This window comes from Mycteria americana, chromosome 4 (assembly GCF_035582795.1).
Source record: "Mycteria americana isolate JAX WOST 10 ecotype Jacksonville Zoo and Gardens chromosome 4, USCA_MyAme_1.0, whole genome shotgun sequence".
Lineage (NCBI taxonomy): Eukaryota > Metazoa > Chordata > Aves > Ciconiiformes > Ciconiidae > Mycteria > Mycteria americana.
The window spans coordinates 3,634,501-3,649,602 of NC_134368.1; the positions used below are offsets into that span (position 1 = coordinate 3,634,501).

Genomic DNA, 15,102 nt, shown 5'->3' on the forward strand with positions numbered 1-15,102 from the left:
AGTTTAAATGCAGCGCTTCGCTGCCTTCTTGGGCCTTTCAAGTGCCTCAGTTTCCCCCTAAGCTCCAGTTCATTTGCCACAGACCCCTGCCAGCCCTGTTCCAGCAGGCACTGTGGGGCTGAGACCAGGCACTGTGGGGCTGAGACCAGCCACCCGGGGCTGGACCCTGAGTCTGGAGGGTCCATGTCTGGGAGACACCCCATTGTCTCTTGGGTACCACATTCTCACCACACTGAGATGGTGTTTGCTGGGTGAATGCCTCTGGGGAGCTGGGCTTCAATCAGGAGGAGATGGGGCTGTCTTTGGAAATGGAGAGCCTTGGAGGGAAAGCAGAACACACGTCTATGGAGAGGAGATGATGCCCTGAGCGTTTTGGGGCCTTGAAATGCCTCAGGCATCATCATTCCACATTGATCATTGGACAGGCTGGATCGATGGGCTGGGGCCAGTTGTGTGAGGTTCAACAGGCTCAGTGCTGGGTCCTGCACTTGGGCCACAGCAACCCCATGCGACGCTACAGGCTTGGGGAAGAGTGGCTGGAAAGCTGCCCGGCAGAGAAGGACCTGGGGGTGTTGGTCAACAGCCGCTGAATATGAGCCAGCAGTGTGCCCAGGTGGCCAAGAAAGCCAATGGCATCCTGGCTTGTATCAGCAATAGCGTGGCCAGCAGGACCAGGGCAGTGATCGTGCCCCTGTACTGGGCACTGGTGAGGCCGCACCTCGAATGCTGTGTTCAGTGTTGGGCCCCTCACTACAAGAGAGACATTGAGGGGCTGGAGCGTGTCCAGAGAAGGGCAACGGAGCTGGGGAAGGGTCTGGAGCACAAGGCTGATGGGGAGCGGCTGAGGGACCTGGGGTTGTTCAGCCTGGAGAAAAGGAGGCTGAGGGGAGACCTCATCGCTCTCTGCAACTGCCTGAAAGGAGGGTGTAGAGAGGTGGGGTCGGTCTCTTCTCCCAGGTAACAAGTGATAGGACGAGAGGAAATGGCCTCAAGTTGCGCCAGGGGAGGTTTAGACTGGATATTAGGAAATTTTTCTTCACTGAAAGGGTTATCAAGCATTGGAACAGGCTGCCCAGGGAAGTGGTGGAGTTGCCATCCCTGGGGGTATTTAAAAGACATTTGGATGAGGTGCTTAGGGACATGGTGTAGTGGTGGGCTTGGCAGTGTTAGGTTTACGGTTGGACTCGATGATCTTAAAGGTCTTTTCCAACCTATATGTTGCTGTGATTCCTGACCACAACCACTGGAGAAGCACCACGGTATCTGCACGTATTGGCCACCCTGCTGTGAAAGTGGGTTAAGCCCCTCTGTTTTCAAACCAGAGAGGGTTTAGATGCCTCAGACCAGTTCATCGGGAACTTCTCTGGAGGCAAGAGCAGTCCTTAGCGATGCTCCTTGAAAGCTGATAGCCTCAAGGGATTAGTTTTATCCATCTGGGCAGTCTCTGCCTGCTCAGAGGGAGAAATGTCAACACCTGCGATAGAGGGAAGATTGCTTTGGGAGGCTAGTCCTGAAAACATTGAGAGGTTGAGGACCTTGGAGTTAATGAGATTTCTCAGAATTTGCATATTAATAACTGTGCCTATTACCTTGCCATTAGAGTTAATAGGGTGTAATATTAACAATTAATAGTTAATAAAATAGCCACTTTAATGGTTTGTACATGAAGATGGAAGAACGTATCTGGGTACTGCCTTCATGACACGATGGGAGGACTTTGTTCATCTCTTGTCTGCCTGAGGATGGAGGGGGGGGAAAACTTCGGCTATTTTGGGCCTTCAACTTCTCAGCTTTATTTTGAAAGGACAATTTTATTTGGGGTTCATCCATCTCGCTCCAGCACTATTCCTGCTCCTCTAAATCTGTGCTCTCTTCTTAGCCAAAGGGAGAAAGTTATGGTTAGCAGCTAAGCTAAGGAGCGCTGGCCATTTCCTCCTCTAATTGCCATTAAATGCAATTAGCGCTTCCCAGCGTGCCCCAGGAGCAAGTGTCTTAACAAGGTCATCATGGCCTCCAGCTGGAGAAATGCTGCACTAAGAGTTTTAGAGAGGATAAGAATTATTATTATTTTTAATCCTTCCTTCACACAAAAATTGGTATTTTCCCTTCTGTCCTCCCAAAAATCAGCCAACGCAGAGAACACGCCCTCCAGCCGCTCAGCGCGCGTCCCATCAGCTGGCTGGTGGCTCGCTGCCCTTGGTTGTCCAGGGATTTTGCTGCTTCCCAAATTATCAGAGCAGCTCATTCCCCCTAGAAAGGCGGGGGACGAACTGTTCTCTGGAGTCCCCAGATCTGCAGGGGTTTCAGAAGGGAGAAGATATAGATTGTATCCTGCAGAAACGGTGCTGGGATGGGAGAGAGGGAGGTTAATTCTGCTCCCTGAGGCTATTGCAGGATTTTGGGGCTTTGCCATAAGTAGTGTAAGGGGTTGGCCAGAGCAAAGGGACCACGCAGTTCATCACCTTTATAAGCACCTTCTCTCCTTCCTTCCTCTGCCAGGATGTGAACTTGACCGCTGTGCGTAAGCCGGCTGCTTCCCCGTGGTGCATCGAGAGGAAAAAAAAAAAAAAAAATCCCTCCCTATCTCTCCTTGCTAATTCACAGGAGCCGCTCGCTGTGCTGCTCTCCCAAAGGCAACCTCCAGGGAAGCTGGAAAAAAACCTGCCCGTCCCCCACCCCGTATCCTTCCTGCCAAACCCCGGTCCCAGAAGTGGAAAGCAGGGCAGGAGTTTTCAGCTCGTGCGCAGATGGTTTTCCTGAAACTCTCCAGGCATCTGGCGACAGCCTGCCTTGGCGTTTAACAGCTGGTCCTTCGGGGATGGTTTTACTCTTGGGTGAACTTGTCTGGGTTTTGAGACTGCGGAATCCTTTGGTCCTGCAGCAGGGAGTTCTGCAGATTCCCCTTTCTCTTTGGAAATGCAGGGTGTATTTTTTCACTAAATATCGGTGAGTTCAGACTGGCCACTGAAGCAGCCCTTGCTCTCCAGGTCAGGCAGGGACTGGACTTTGCAGGTTGTGTTTGTGTATCAGCCCCATCCCATCTTGGCGTGTCATCACTCTCAAGGGGCTGGGAAAAAAAAAAAAACCCACACGTCATGCAAAGAGCAAAAAAACCAGAGCTTCAGCACACCCTGCCCTGGCAAGGAAGCTATTTTAGCCAGCCTCCCATGCACGCTGCGATGCCTGAGCAGCAAAGGAGAAATCCTAGTGTTAAGTACAGCCTTAACGGCCCTGTTTTAGCTTGCCAGAGCTTTCCTTGCAGATGTACTTTTGCGGGGAACATCTGCCCCAAAAATCTCTTGGGGTTGGTGCCGACTTTGACCCGAGGCCACGCGGTGTTCTGCATCTCAGAGATTTAAAAGTGGTTTTTTCCGTAATCAGCCCTCCATGCTGTCCCTGGGAGGGCTGGAGAGTGCCAGGGTGTTTGCACAGCCCCGGGATGGGTGAGGGAGCTGGTGGCACCAGGGACGGAGGTGCCCGTCTCCCTCCCAAAGTGCTTAGCATGGGGCAGGGCAGTGGGAAACACTTTTCAAGCTTGCAAACAGCTCTGAAGCTGCCTGCACCTCTCCTGGCTGGACACCCATCTCCCCGAGGGGTGCAGGATGGGGTCTGTGCAAGGGGAGAAGCCCCACGCTGTCTACCCCTCCGGGGAGGCAGCAGCCGGGCTGAGCTCCGGGGGGAGCTGCCTTTAGGAGCAATCAGTGCTGGAGATGACTCTGCTCCGCTCCTTTCGTCCCGGGAGGAGCGAGCAGCAGCTGTCTGATGCCCTGGGTTGAAGCGCCGGAGCAAGCCCAGCACCAAAGCGCCCGTGAAACATTTGGTGGAGAGGGAAATGGATGTGGATCTCTGCATGCTCTTGCCTGGTTTGTTTATTCTCTATTTCGATTTTACTAGGATAAGGGAAAGGTTCACCTTTAGGGATCTGCCTCTCCCTGGCTGTTTGCTGCTCTTTAGTGCAGAGCTGAATGAATACGGGACCTCCTACAAGCAGGGGGGGTGGATAAACGCATGGAGCACGGAGGGAAAGAAACCCTCTCCTGTAAAATAAATTTAAAAAAATTAAAAAAAAAAAGGGGGAAGGGTGCTCTGGAAATAGCCTTTCTCTGTACCCTGTGTGCTGGGTTTCAGGCTGCTCCTCCTGCGCCAGCCTCGCTGCGCTGCACGACCGCATTCAAAGGCATCTTCTCAACTTCCAGCCTTTCCCTCGAGGTCCTCGCAGGCTCCCTCCCGCCCACCTCTGCAGGGCTGGGGTGGGTGCAGGAGCCGGCCTGGACCCCCCCTTCCCCGGTCTTTGCTCCTCCCTGGGGCTCAGAGGGAGCCAGGGACCATCTGGGTCCCTGCCCGGGAGGAGGCGAGGGGAGGGCGGTAGGAGGGACCGGCGAGGCGGGGAGCGGAGAAGGATGCTCCGGGGGAGGCTCTTTGCTTTCTCTCCTGCCCGGAGCTCGCAGGGGCTCGCCTGGAGGATGTCTCACCCCCTCGGCACAGGTAACTCCGGGACCCCCAGCACCCCAGCCTCGGGGGTGGCTGCAAAGGGGAGGAGGGGGTTGCAATCCTGCTTTGATTTAAACAAAACTCCCTTCAAGGGGGGGAAAGGGGTTTTGAAACAAAAAGAAGAGGACGCAGGTTGTGCATGATGCTTGGAGCCCTGCGTAGGGGTGAACCCTGCCCTAAAGTTTCCCTGTTGATGGCTGGGAGATACTTACAGGGGTGAATACCCGGGGGTGGGAGCGCGGTAGCTGCTCTCCGTGTATCATCTCTGCTACGTGTGCGGTGGTGATGCTCACGGCTCCGGGCACGGGCTGGGATGCCCTGACTGTGCGTGGTACCCTGGGGGTGCTGCATGTGATGGATATGCTCCCACTGCCATCTGCAGCTCCGCACCGTGCTCCTGTGGGTACGTACGGTCGCGTGTTGCCATTACATGATGTGTGCGTGGATTTACAGTCGCAGCTTTGAAGTTTATGTGTTAATGCATGCAGGAGATACAGCCGCTGATGCGTGCGCACACGTTTGTGGCTGTGACTCGTGTTATCGCATACTCCTCTATATCCACATGCAGCAATATGCATGCAGTTGCAGGGGATTTAAATGTACGGATGCACAAGAGAAGTGCAAGACCAGCAGCACAGCTCGGCAGTAACACATAATAACATGGGCCGTTATGATCAGCTGCTGTTATCTGTCCTTCTGGAAAAGGACGCAGATGATCAGGCAGCCGTTGCAGGCGGACTGGGTAGCTTGTGCTCCCTTAAAAGTGGAGACGAGCTTTCTCCAAGCATCCTCCAGCAAACTGCGTGTCTTCAAGCAGACTTGGGAAGCGGCTTCTTGCTGAGCACGTGAGATCCAGCCGCAGCTTTGGGAGGCAAGAGATGGGGGGGTGGGGGAGGGGGAATATTTTATTTTCTTAGCCTGTTTGTGATAAAATGTTCTGGTTTGTCGCTGGAGGTGTCATTGCTGGGAGAAAACTCGTGCCATTGCCTGCTGCGGTGAGCTCAGAGCATGTTGCTAAGGGCCAGCCCCAGGCGGTTTCTGGAGCACCATCTTCTCTTTGTGGAGAATGCAGAGCAGCAGCACCCGGCTCAGAAATCGCTCCCAAATCCATTCATGACTGAGGAACCCTCCGTCCCAGCCGAGCCAGACCTGCCGTCCTCCAACCTCACCAACGCGACGGACTGTGGCGAGGAGATCCTGCTCTATGGGGACACCGAGAAGATCGTCATCGGAGCGGTGCTCTCCATCATCATCCTCATGACCATCGCCGGCAATAGTCTGGTCATCATCTCCGTGTGCATCGTCAAGAAGCTCCGGCAGCCCTCCAACTACCTGGTGGTGTCCCTCGCAGCCGCCGACCTGTCGGTGGCCTTCGCTGTCATGCCCTTTGTGACTATCACAGACCTGGTGGGGGGAGAGTGGCTCTTTGGGAAGGTTTTTTGCAATGTGTTTATCGCCATGGACGTTATGTGTTGCACCGCCTCCATCATGACCTTGTGCATCATCAGCGTGGACAGGTAAGGGAGGACAAGGCACATGTCCATGTTTTCAGGTGGGCTCGAATATAACGGTGTTTCTGGAGGTTGAGGGCTACCAGAATCATGTTCCTGGTTGGATAAATGCTTCTGCATGTGTTTTCCAGGTGCACGGGGTTGCTGAGGGCCTTCTGTAGGAATTAGGTGCCTCAGTCCCATTGGAGGTGCTGGGCTTAAGGTGCTTTCTCAAGTAACTTCTCTAAGTTACTTGCTTAGTCCTCCCCCTCTAGGCAGCTGCTTCACATTGTTCTTCCTTGGCTTGAGGAACAGAGCCTAGAGGATAGACCCGTGACCTGACCTTCTCCATGGAAGGAGGCTGAACCATAAAATTATTCAACAAAACAAACAAGAAAAACCCCACCCCACATGCACTTTGAAAATCCAGGTTACGGAGCTTCTGGAGCCTAGTCCTATGGGATGCTCTGCTGCTGCCTGGACTGGTGCCTTGGCTAAGGATGTTGGCAACTCCCCCCACCCCATCCCAAGTCCCCGAAATCCCTGGTTTAGCCCAGTGCATGCATTCGTGAGGATCTGCTGGCTTCGAGTCCCACACCTGGGGTCGGGAGGGAAAGGCTAAGCCTGTCTGGCAAACTGGCAAGACTCGGGCAAGTCAGCACCCCCGTGGGTCTAATTATAGCAGCCTGCGTCATTAGGGACATTGCACTGACGAGCCGGTGGGCCGGATCCAGATCTGACGCGCGTGCTGGCTTTCTCGGGGGGTTGGTTTGGGTTTACGCTGGCACTGCTGAGCCGGGCTGGTTTGAGATAAGGAGCTCAGGGAAGGGAGACGGCCGACGAGATGCGTGCCTTCAGCTATACGACCTCCCCGGTCACCCTCCCCAGGTGTGAAACCGGGTGACAAAGCAGAAAGGACAGAGAAAACCCTGCTGCTGCCGGTTGATGTTATCCCCCAGCAAGCAAACAGCAACTCTTGCTGCGAAGCCCTCGCCCCCCCGCCAGCCGCTGCTCCTCGATGAGCTGCCCTTTGCTCCACGGCCCTGATCAGCTCAGCACCGCTGGTTAGAAAGCAAAATCACTCCCAGACCACACCACAAGGTCCAGCTCTGCTGCTGAACTTGCTTTGTTGTAATAAAAAGCCTGTTCCTAAAAAAGCAGCTGTATTCAAATCTGACAGAAGACTGTGTCTGTTAGAGGGAAGAGAATAAATGCAGTAATGAAATATGTCAATTCTTCCTCTTGATGAGCGAGGAGCAGGGAAGCAGCTACACGCTAATCAGATTGGCTTTGCTTTAAAAAATTTCCTTTCCTTTCTTTTTTCCTTTCCCCTTTCCTTTCCTTTTTCTTTTTCTCTTCCCTTCCTGTCCCATCCTGTCCTGTCCCATCCCTTGGAGAAACACTCTTCCAAACATGCACAGAAATAGGACAGAAAAAAAAAATCATTGCAAAAATCACAAAAAATCATTGCAATTTATTCCACTTGTTCATCGTGGAATATTTCACCATCGCTTCATTCCACGTCTCTCTCGCCCGATGTCACCGCTCCCACGAGCAGACCAAAATCCGAGGATGCCGTGCAGGCAGGTGCCTGGGGTTGCCGTTGGTCCGTCTTTCGCCGCTGGAATGGGACCGGGCAGGAGGGTTCTGGGGAGGTGTGGACACCAGCATGGGGGGGTCCACACATGCCGAGGCCAAATCCTGGGTGCTGAGGGCCGTAGTGGGGAAGCAGGGTGGACAGGAGTTGTATCTGCATAACTGTAATCCCTGGCTTAAATGAGAGCAACCCTAAGGCTGCTCTAAGTTGCGCCCACTGGCCATACAGCCAAGGAGGATCTCTTTTAACCGGGTCATGCTGGAGGCACTTGTGGGTACACTTCTTCTGTCTCCAGCAGCCTCCTGCCTCTCTGGGGGAGCACCTCTGCCCAGCTCTCCCAGACGAGCTTGGCGGGGCTCCGAGGAGCCCAGGAGCAGGGCAGCTTCAGGCCCTTGCTGCAAAACCCATGCTGTCAGTGCTGAGCTGCAGAGAGGGAAAACCATCCCACCCCATAGGCACACGGTCCCGTGCCTCATCTCATGCAGCTCTCAAGCACCTACTCGGCTCTGCTGCAGCATCTCCAGATGCCGGCCGAGCAAACCCCACTGTCCTTTTTGGATGTTGGAGAGGAAAGGGGAGCTGCAGCAAAAGAAATGACAGAGGGAGCAGGTTGCCGAGGGCTTTTATACATCTTGACCTTTCTGTGCTTCAGACCCTCAGACCTTTCTTATCACAGGAAAAACCTGTGATACAAGAGGCTGCCACGGAGCTTGAGTCTTCCGGCACGGGCTTGTTCTTCAGGTGCGTTTTCACAGGGACCGTGCTGTGCTGGGAGCTCGGCTGGGCTGCAGCATCACCGTTTGCTCCCAGACCTTCATCCCTCCCCACCAAATGCCTGATGGGGAAGTTGAGTGGTGAGAGGGCAATTGCCCGAGCTGCATTTCGAGCCAGAGAAAAGAGAAAAAGAGCAAAGGTTGTAATTTGAGTGGAAGGAGGACTGGCAGGGCAGAGGGAAGGGGGTGGAAGGTCCTGCCGTCTGTGCCCACCTCGGCTCTGGGTGGGAAGAAGTGCATGCTGCGAGTGCATGGGGGCTGGAGGGCTCGGTCGGTATCTGGGCTTGAGGAGGGAACAGGAATAACTGGGATGTCCTCTGATGTGCAAGGAGGAATAGGTGACTGGGGCACTGTCCTGCTGCTTTCTGCCCCGAGTGTCCCCAGAATCGGGCTGTGGGCTGTGTGGATTGCCCCACGGCCATATCTTGAGCATCCTGTAAGTCCTCGTTGCTCCACATCAACCCATCATCCTCGTTGCTCCCACAAGGCAGTTGATGGAGGTGGATTGAGGGAGAGCAGGGATCCAGGACCATGCCTGGATCGCCACCTCCCCCCAGCCTTGGGATGGGCAGGATTTTTGGTTTAGCTCCTGGTGGAAACATCTCCGAGCACACTTTTCAGCTTCTGTGCTGATACAAAGCAGAGCCGACCACAAAGCTAAAGCAGAAGGATAGCTGAGTGTGCAGAGAGCCTGAAACACCTGCTCCAAAAGAGATGAAATGGCCGGTCGTCTCAGTGAGGTGTTAACCGAAGTTTCCACCAGTGACCATGGCAAGCTGTTCCTCCTGCCCTGCAAGAAAGAAGAGGAACAGCATCTCCTCTAGTTCTGTCCTCAATGCCAACTTGGTCAGCACTGTTAGGCAGGCCCCTGTTTCTGCCAAAGAGGAGGTTGTGATTTTATTGATGGCTGAAGTGTCCTCATATTTTGGTTAGCTCAGATATAAAAGATGTTTGGTTTGCCCAAGATGACGGGTACTATTAAAATGTAGGCTGCTATTATTGATTATTAATGCAGAGCGCTTTCTAAAAGCCTCTTGATTGAAGCTGGTAGAACTAATTTTGTCTGAAGGGGGGTTTGATTGATTTTCTTTTAAGTAAAAAAAAAAAATGCTGGAAACGTCCATCTTTCTCTTACATTTTTCTTATATAAAAGCCTGCCAATGTTATAGATTCTTTATAGCCACAAACCAAAAACCAAAACAACAACAAAAAAACCCTTTTGCTGAAGTTCTCCGTAAAAATGCCAAGCAGCTGACAAAAGAAGTTCCCCAAACCCCACATATCACTTCAGGTTTTCCTAGTGGAGGAAGAAGTCCCCATTGGTTTCCCAGGCGGCTCCACTGGGGCTCCCCCTAAAAAAAAAGTGGCTTTTACCTGAAATCAGATGATACGCTCCAAATTGGCATCATCCTCAGTAAAAAGGATGCCTCCTGGAAGAGTCGGTGGGATAAAACCTGCACAGCGTTTTGCTGGATTGTCTTTCCTGTGTCCATCTGAACATGTCCCAGGTCAGGTAGGTCCCTGCGCTGTATCTCCAGCGAGCTGGAATGCATCCCTGGGAAGCTCCCACCAGCCCTGGCGTAGGGCATGGGCAGATGAAGCCACAGGTAGCTGCAGCCTCCAGCTGCCTTTTGCATCTCCACTTGGAGGTTTCCTCTCCTTCAGCAGGATGGTGCAGGCACGGTGTCAGCCTGGAAGCAAGGTACGGAGCTTAAATTTGGCCCAGAGGAGGCATGGGATAGTGGTAAACCAGTGGGGTCCAGGAAACCCCAATTCTAGGGTCATTTGGCCTCAGCCAACCTGTGTGAATGGAGATTTGTCCTTTCCCAGTTTGCCAGCTGCAGAATGGAGATAGGGGCATGTTGGAGAGGTTTTGGTTTTCTTTATTATTTAATCCCTGGCATAAGGATTCAACGATTACTGTTGAGCGTTGAATAAATGAACTGAATTGGCTAATCCACGGGGTTGATGGCGGAGCCCAGCCTGGGGCAGATCTCCTACCACGCGGCCAGGGCTCGGGCTGCCCAGGCATCCACGGGAGAGAGGACATGGAAGGAGTTTATTGCACAAGGACCAAGTGCCTACACAGTCAGCTCTGCACGGCGGGGGTCCTGCAAAGCCACACAAACCGCCGGTAAATCGCTGCTCTGGGAACTGGCTTTTGTTACCTGATTACCGCTAAACTTGATTAACAACGAAGACACACACACACACACAAAAAAAAAAAAAAATAGAAGAATCAAAGCAAGAGAATTCGATTTGAATTTCATTGCATGTCTGTGCAATCTCACCTCCTGCACTGCTGTAAACGCTGGCCTATTTTGAGGTCTTCCCGCTCTCATCAAAATTATAAGCAAAGACCTCAAAACGGCCCCGTTTCCCCAACAGCAACTGCACAAGGCACACGCAGATGAAATGTGTCAGCTTTGCCTGCTTTTTAAATCTTGTCACTGTGCATTTTGCTTGGTTAGCGTGTAAATTCCTTGAAGTTTCAGCAAATCCCAAGTGGATCGGCTTCTAAAGAAAACCCAGTAATAGCATAATAAAGGATATCACACAACACAGCATATATTAGTTTGCAAAGTTCTCGGCTTGGATATACAGAGAAGTGATTTTTGGCTGCTGAATTTGGAGATGCAACAGCAGGGCATGGTTTTCTCCCGGCCTAGGGGACATCAAGTCTGCTCTCTCTCCAAAGCCCCTTCCTACAGCAGGAGGAGGCTCACCTTCCCTCTTCCAGCCAGGCTCATCGCTTCTCGCTGTGCTTAGCCCAGGTGGAAAGGAGTCAGTGGTATTTTTTGGAAGGACAGCACCAAAGCCAGCTCTGTTGTCCATCTCCATCTCACCAGGTCTCCTCCTTCATAGACGGGGCCCCATGGGGTGATGGGGTTAAAAGCCCTTTCCCAAGAGGTTGCGTTGCCTTTGCATCCACGAATGTCATCCTTCAGCCCGTACCAGTGCTGGGAATTCAAGCAGCATAGGTGGTTGTGGAGAGTTTTGCTTGCTTTTTGTGAGTAAGGCCAGCTGAAGAAAATACAGAGGAAAACAGGAAAAGAATAACTCAGTGAATGAATTCAAATTCATTTTATCAAGCAGTCAGACGAGAATACTTTGGGCTTTGAATTTATTTAGCAGTGATGAGGGGAGGAAGAATTGGATTTTTTTTTATTTTATTTCCATCTTCTTCCAGTCTTGGGGGAGGATCTGGAAAAGGGAAATAATCAGGGAAAAAAAAATGTCCTAACACCTACAATGAGACTGATTGTCGGAAAAAAATAATGATACAGCAGAGGGAAAATTCTCTGCAGAATTTTTTTTCTTTTTGGCAGAAAAGCCCATTCTTCCCTCGAAAAGCTTTCAGCAAAAAGTATCCATACAGCTACTGTTCTCGCTGCCCCTCTGGACTGAGGCAGCTTATCCAAAACAATTAAGAGGTGATGTGATCCTGTCCAAAAATGCCTAGAAATTCCTGACAACAGGCAGGTTTGAATCAAAAAGGCTGTAACATAAAAGGAATCCATTTGACAGCTGGAGGCTTTTGCTGGAGTGATTGCGACTGAATAGGAGGCAGAAGTTTTTCAGTGGGAACAATGGCTGACGGTGGCCAACTCCCCACCGATTTATTAGCTTACAATTGTAATTTACCAACTAACAGTTGACACAATTTCTTAGTCACAGGAACCCTCTCAATCAAGGCTCGGGTTGGTTTAACATTACACCCCACGGTCTAACCAGGAGCTGATGGGTGGTGCAGTCTCCAGCTCCTTTCAGTCAAGCTGACAAGGTAACTCCTAACTCCAGGCATCAGGCTTTGTGAATCTGTGGGTCACCACATGCTTTTGGGATCTCCTACTCGGAGTGCCTCTCATTTTATTCCGCGGGGAGGGCTGGACACTATCACTTCAGGAGCTATGGGCTATGCAAGGGAGCAGACTGCTCCAGCTGTTTGCAACTAGCACTCCTCCTGTCTTGGTTTCTAGAGGTCATCTCCAGTAGATGTTGGAGGAACCTGTAGGTTTGTCCTAATATTGCAGGCTAGCTGGAGAGAGGAGTGATGGGGTGTGCTGCTGACAGTGGTGTCTCCCATGGGTTCCAGTGCTGCAAGATGCAAACACGCAGTCCATCACTCAAAAAAAGGTGTGAGTCAACAGCTGTCGGTCTTGCACCACAGTCCATCACCCGATCACTAGCTTTGCTTTCTGCGCCCATCCAGACACATCCTTAAGTCTGCCCAAAGGCAAGATTGCTCCTTGCTCGCACGCTGCCTCAGGGGCATCTCAGCTGCAGGTTGTATTTCTTCCCCGAGTTCCCAAGTTGCCTGGACAAATAAGAGAAAGGTGTTGTCCATCCCGCTTCGCATTAAACACTGGTATGAGTCTATTCATTTCATCTGGAGTCGGTCCTGACGTATCCTGGTGCAAGTATTACTCTGTGGATCACCCATCCCACTCCTGGGTGTTTCCCTGGGAGGGCGACAGTCTGGAGTGAGTTACATGCCGTGGCTGGAAGTTGTTGCACGTTCTCTGTATAAACTAGTTCTGGTGGAAAACTAAGCTTTTTAAAGCATTTTTATTCCCCGGGAAACCATGTGGAGCTCAGACTGCACTCAGCAGTTAAATGACATCTCGTGTCATGCATGGGGTGGTTGCAAGACGGCAGCGGGGAACAGTCGAAACGAAGTTTAGGCAAGAGAGCTGAAGGGGTGTGAAACGCATTTCCCAGAAGATACTGCAGCTGTTTGTCCCCGGGAACACTCTCATTTGGGGAATTCATTTCTTGTCCCCACTCAGGGCTGAAATTCTCCTGTGACAGAGCATTGACAGCTGATTAGGAATGAAAACCAGCCAACAGCATTCACACCTTGCAACCCTCCTAACCCTTTGCAACTCTTCTCTTTTCCAGGTATCTGGGGATCACTCGGCCGCTGACGTACCCTGTGAGACAAAATGGGAAGCTGATGGCCAAGATGGTCTTCATCGTTTGGCTCCTGTCTGCCTCCATCACCCTTCCTCCTCTTTTTGGCTGGGCCAAGAACGTCACCGTGGAAAGAGTCTGTCTCATCAGCCAGGACTTTGGGTACACAGTCTACTCCACAGGGGTTGCCTTCTACATCCCCATGGCGGTCATGCTTGTCATGTACAGCCGGATCTACAAAGCCGCCAAGGTCAGCGCCGAGAAGCACCGCTTCATGAACTTCCCCAAGCACTACGAAGAGGAGGGCGTCTACTGCCTAGAGGCTTCCAGCCGGAGCCACCACAGCTCCAAGCGTACCAAAGCGGTGGAGGAATGCGCCACGCTCTCGAAACTGCTCCGGCAAGACCGAAAGAATATTTCCATCTTCAAACGGGAGCAGAAAGCAGCCAGAACCCTCGGCATTATCGTGGGGGCATTCACGTTTTGCTGGCTTCCATTCTTCCTGATGTCAACGGCTCGGCCTTTCATCTGCGGCATCCGCTGCAGCTGCATGCCACTGCGGCTGGAGAGGACTCTGCTCTGGCTGGGATACACCAACTCCCTCATCAACCCCTTGATTTACGCTTTCTTTAACCGAGACTTGAGGACTACTTTCTGGAACCTCCTGAGGTGCAGGTACAGGAACATCAACAGGAGGCTCTCCGCCGCCAGCATGCACGAGGCTCTGAAAGCCACAGAGAGGCACGAATGCATCCTGTAGAGCCATGTTCCTCTCGCTCAGTGCCTGACCAACGAACTCCTGCCTCTCCATTTCAGGTTCCTTGCTTCTCTTGCCTCTCGGGGCTGGCAGAAACCATGCGTGCTATTGTCTCCCTGCCAGACATCGCTGCTGAGAGTGACAACCCTTTCCCTCGCTCCAGGAGGAGCTGCGGTTCTCCTCTCCTTGAGAACAAGTGGGCAGCCCTTCCTTCTCACCGTGTCGCAGGTGGGAGCTGAGCAGCCACGAGCAAGACCGGCGGGGCTGAAGGTCTACCACCGATTGCGGGCAAGTCACACCACCTTTCTGTGCCTCAGTTTCCCCATCTGTTAAAAAAAAAAAGAAAGGAAAAGCAACCCTCCAAACAAACAAACAAACAAAAACCCCTGAAAACTTGATAAGACTATAGCTCTCTACCCTCGAAAAGGGCTCTAAGGTCTGTGGAGGGCACGCAATATACTATGTAAAGATGACATTGGCTGCACTTCTCTATCAAATATGACAGCAGCTATAGGCTCCGTTGTAGATCCAAGCACTCATGCCATCCCAGCTTACAGGAACTCTTTCCACTGATGTAATTGCATTTTACACACTGAGCTCATGTCCAGGTATGCACGTCAGAGCAGTTATAACAATGACCCCGTTTCCCTTCACACTGTAGCCCTGGAAAGAGGCATGCTTGCAGAATGAAACACAAATGAACATGAAATTTCTTTTATGGTTGGATAGGAAAGTCCAACGGCCTCCTCATCAGGGCAATGGCCAATGAGTAAAGACAGTTATGTTTATTGGGTTGTACTGTAATTCATTGTCAGACAAGTGATGTGTGTTCATAATTTGTGGCTAATTGACTCCATAAAAGCACGCTTTGGTTGACAACAGAAAAAAGTATGTAATTTCTCTGACAGCTTTACAGTGCTTCAGTACGATGTCCAGCAAGGTTGAAAAAATACACTAAGTGATGTATCCTTTTTTTTAAAAAAAAAAAAAAAAAAAAAAAGTCTGGTTTCCTTATTTTGGTGTAGATTGTTTGGTCACTTTGACTTTAAAGCATCTCTTTACTTTTATGTGGTGGTGGGA

General features: G+C 51.6%; 1 protein-coding gene across 1 annotated transcript; it reads left to right on the forward strand.

Annotated features, from left to right (window-relative positions):
• Window positions 1–5,499: 5,499 nt before the first annotated feature.
• LOC142408572 (5-hydroxytryptamine receptor 7-like) lies at window positions 5,500–14,123 on the forward strand. Its single transcript, XM_075499142.1, has 2 exons — window positions 5,500–6,008; window positions 13,254–14,123. Exons 1-2 carry the CDS (start codon window positions 5,500–5,502, stop codon window positions 14,023–14,025), a joined length of 1,281 nt encoding a protein of 426 aa, XP_075355257.1. The 3' UTR covers window positions 14,026–14,123.
• Window positions 14,124–15,102: the final 979 nt, after the last annotated feature.

Coding starts and splice junctions, on each gene's coding strand:
- LOC142408572 (XM_075499142.1), top strand. CDS start 5,500: ATGTTGCTAAGGGCCAGCCCCAGGCGGTTTCTGGAGCACCATCTTCTC. Junction 6,009..13,253: donor TGCATCATCAGCGTGGACAG/GTAAGGGAGGAC, acceptor TCTCTTTTCCAG/GTATCTGGGGATCACTCGGC.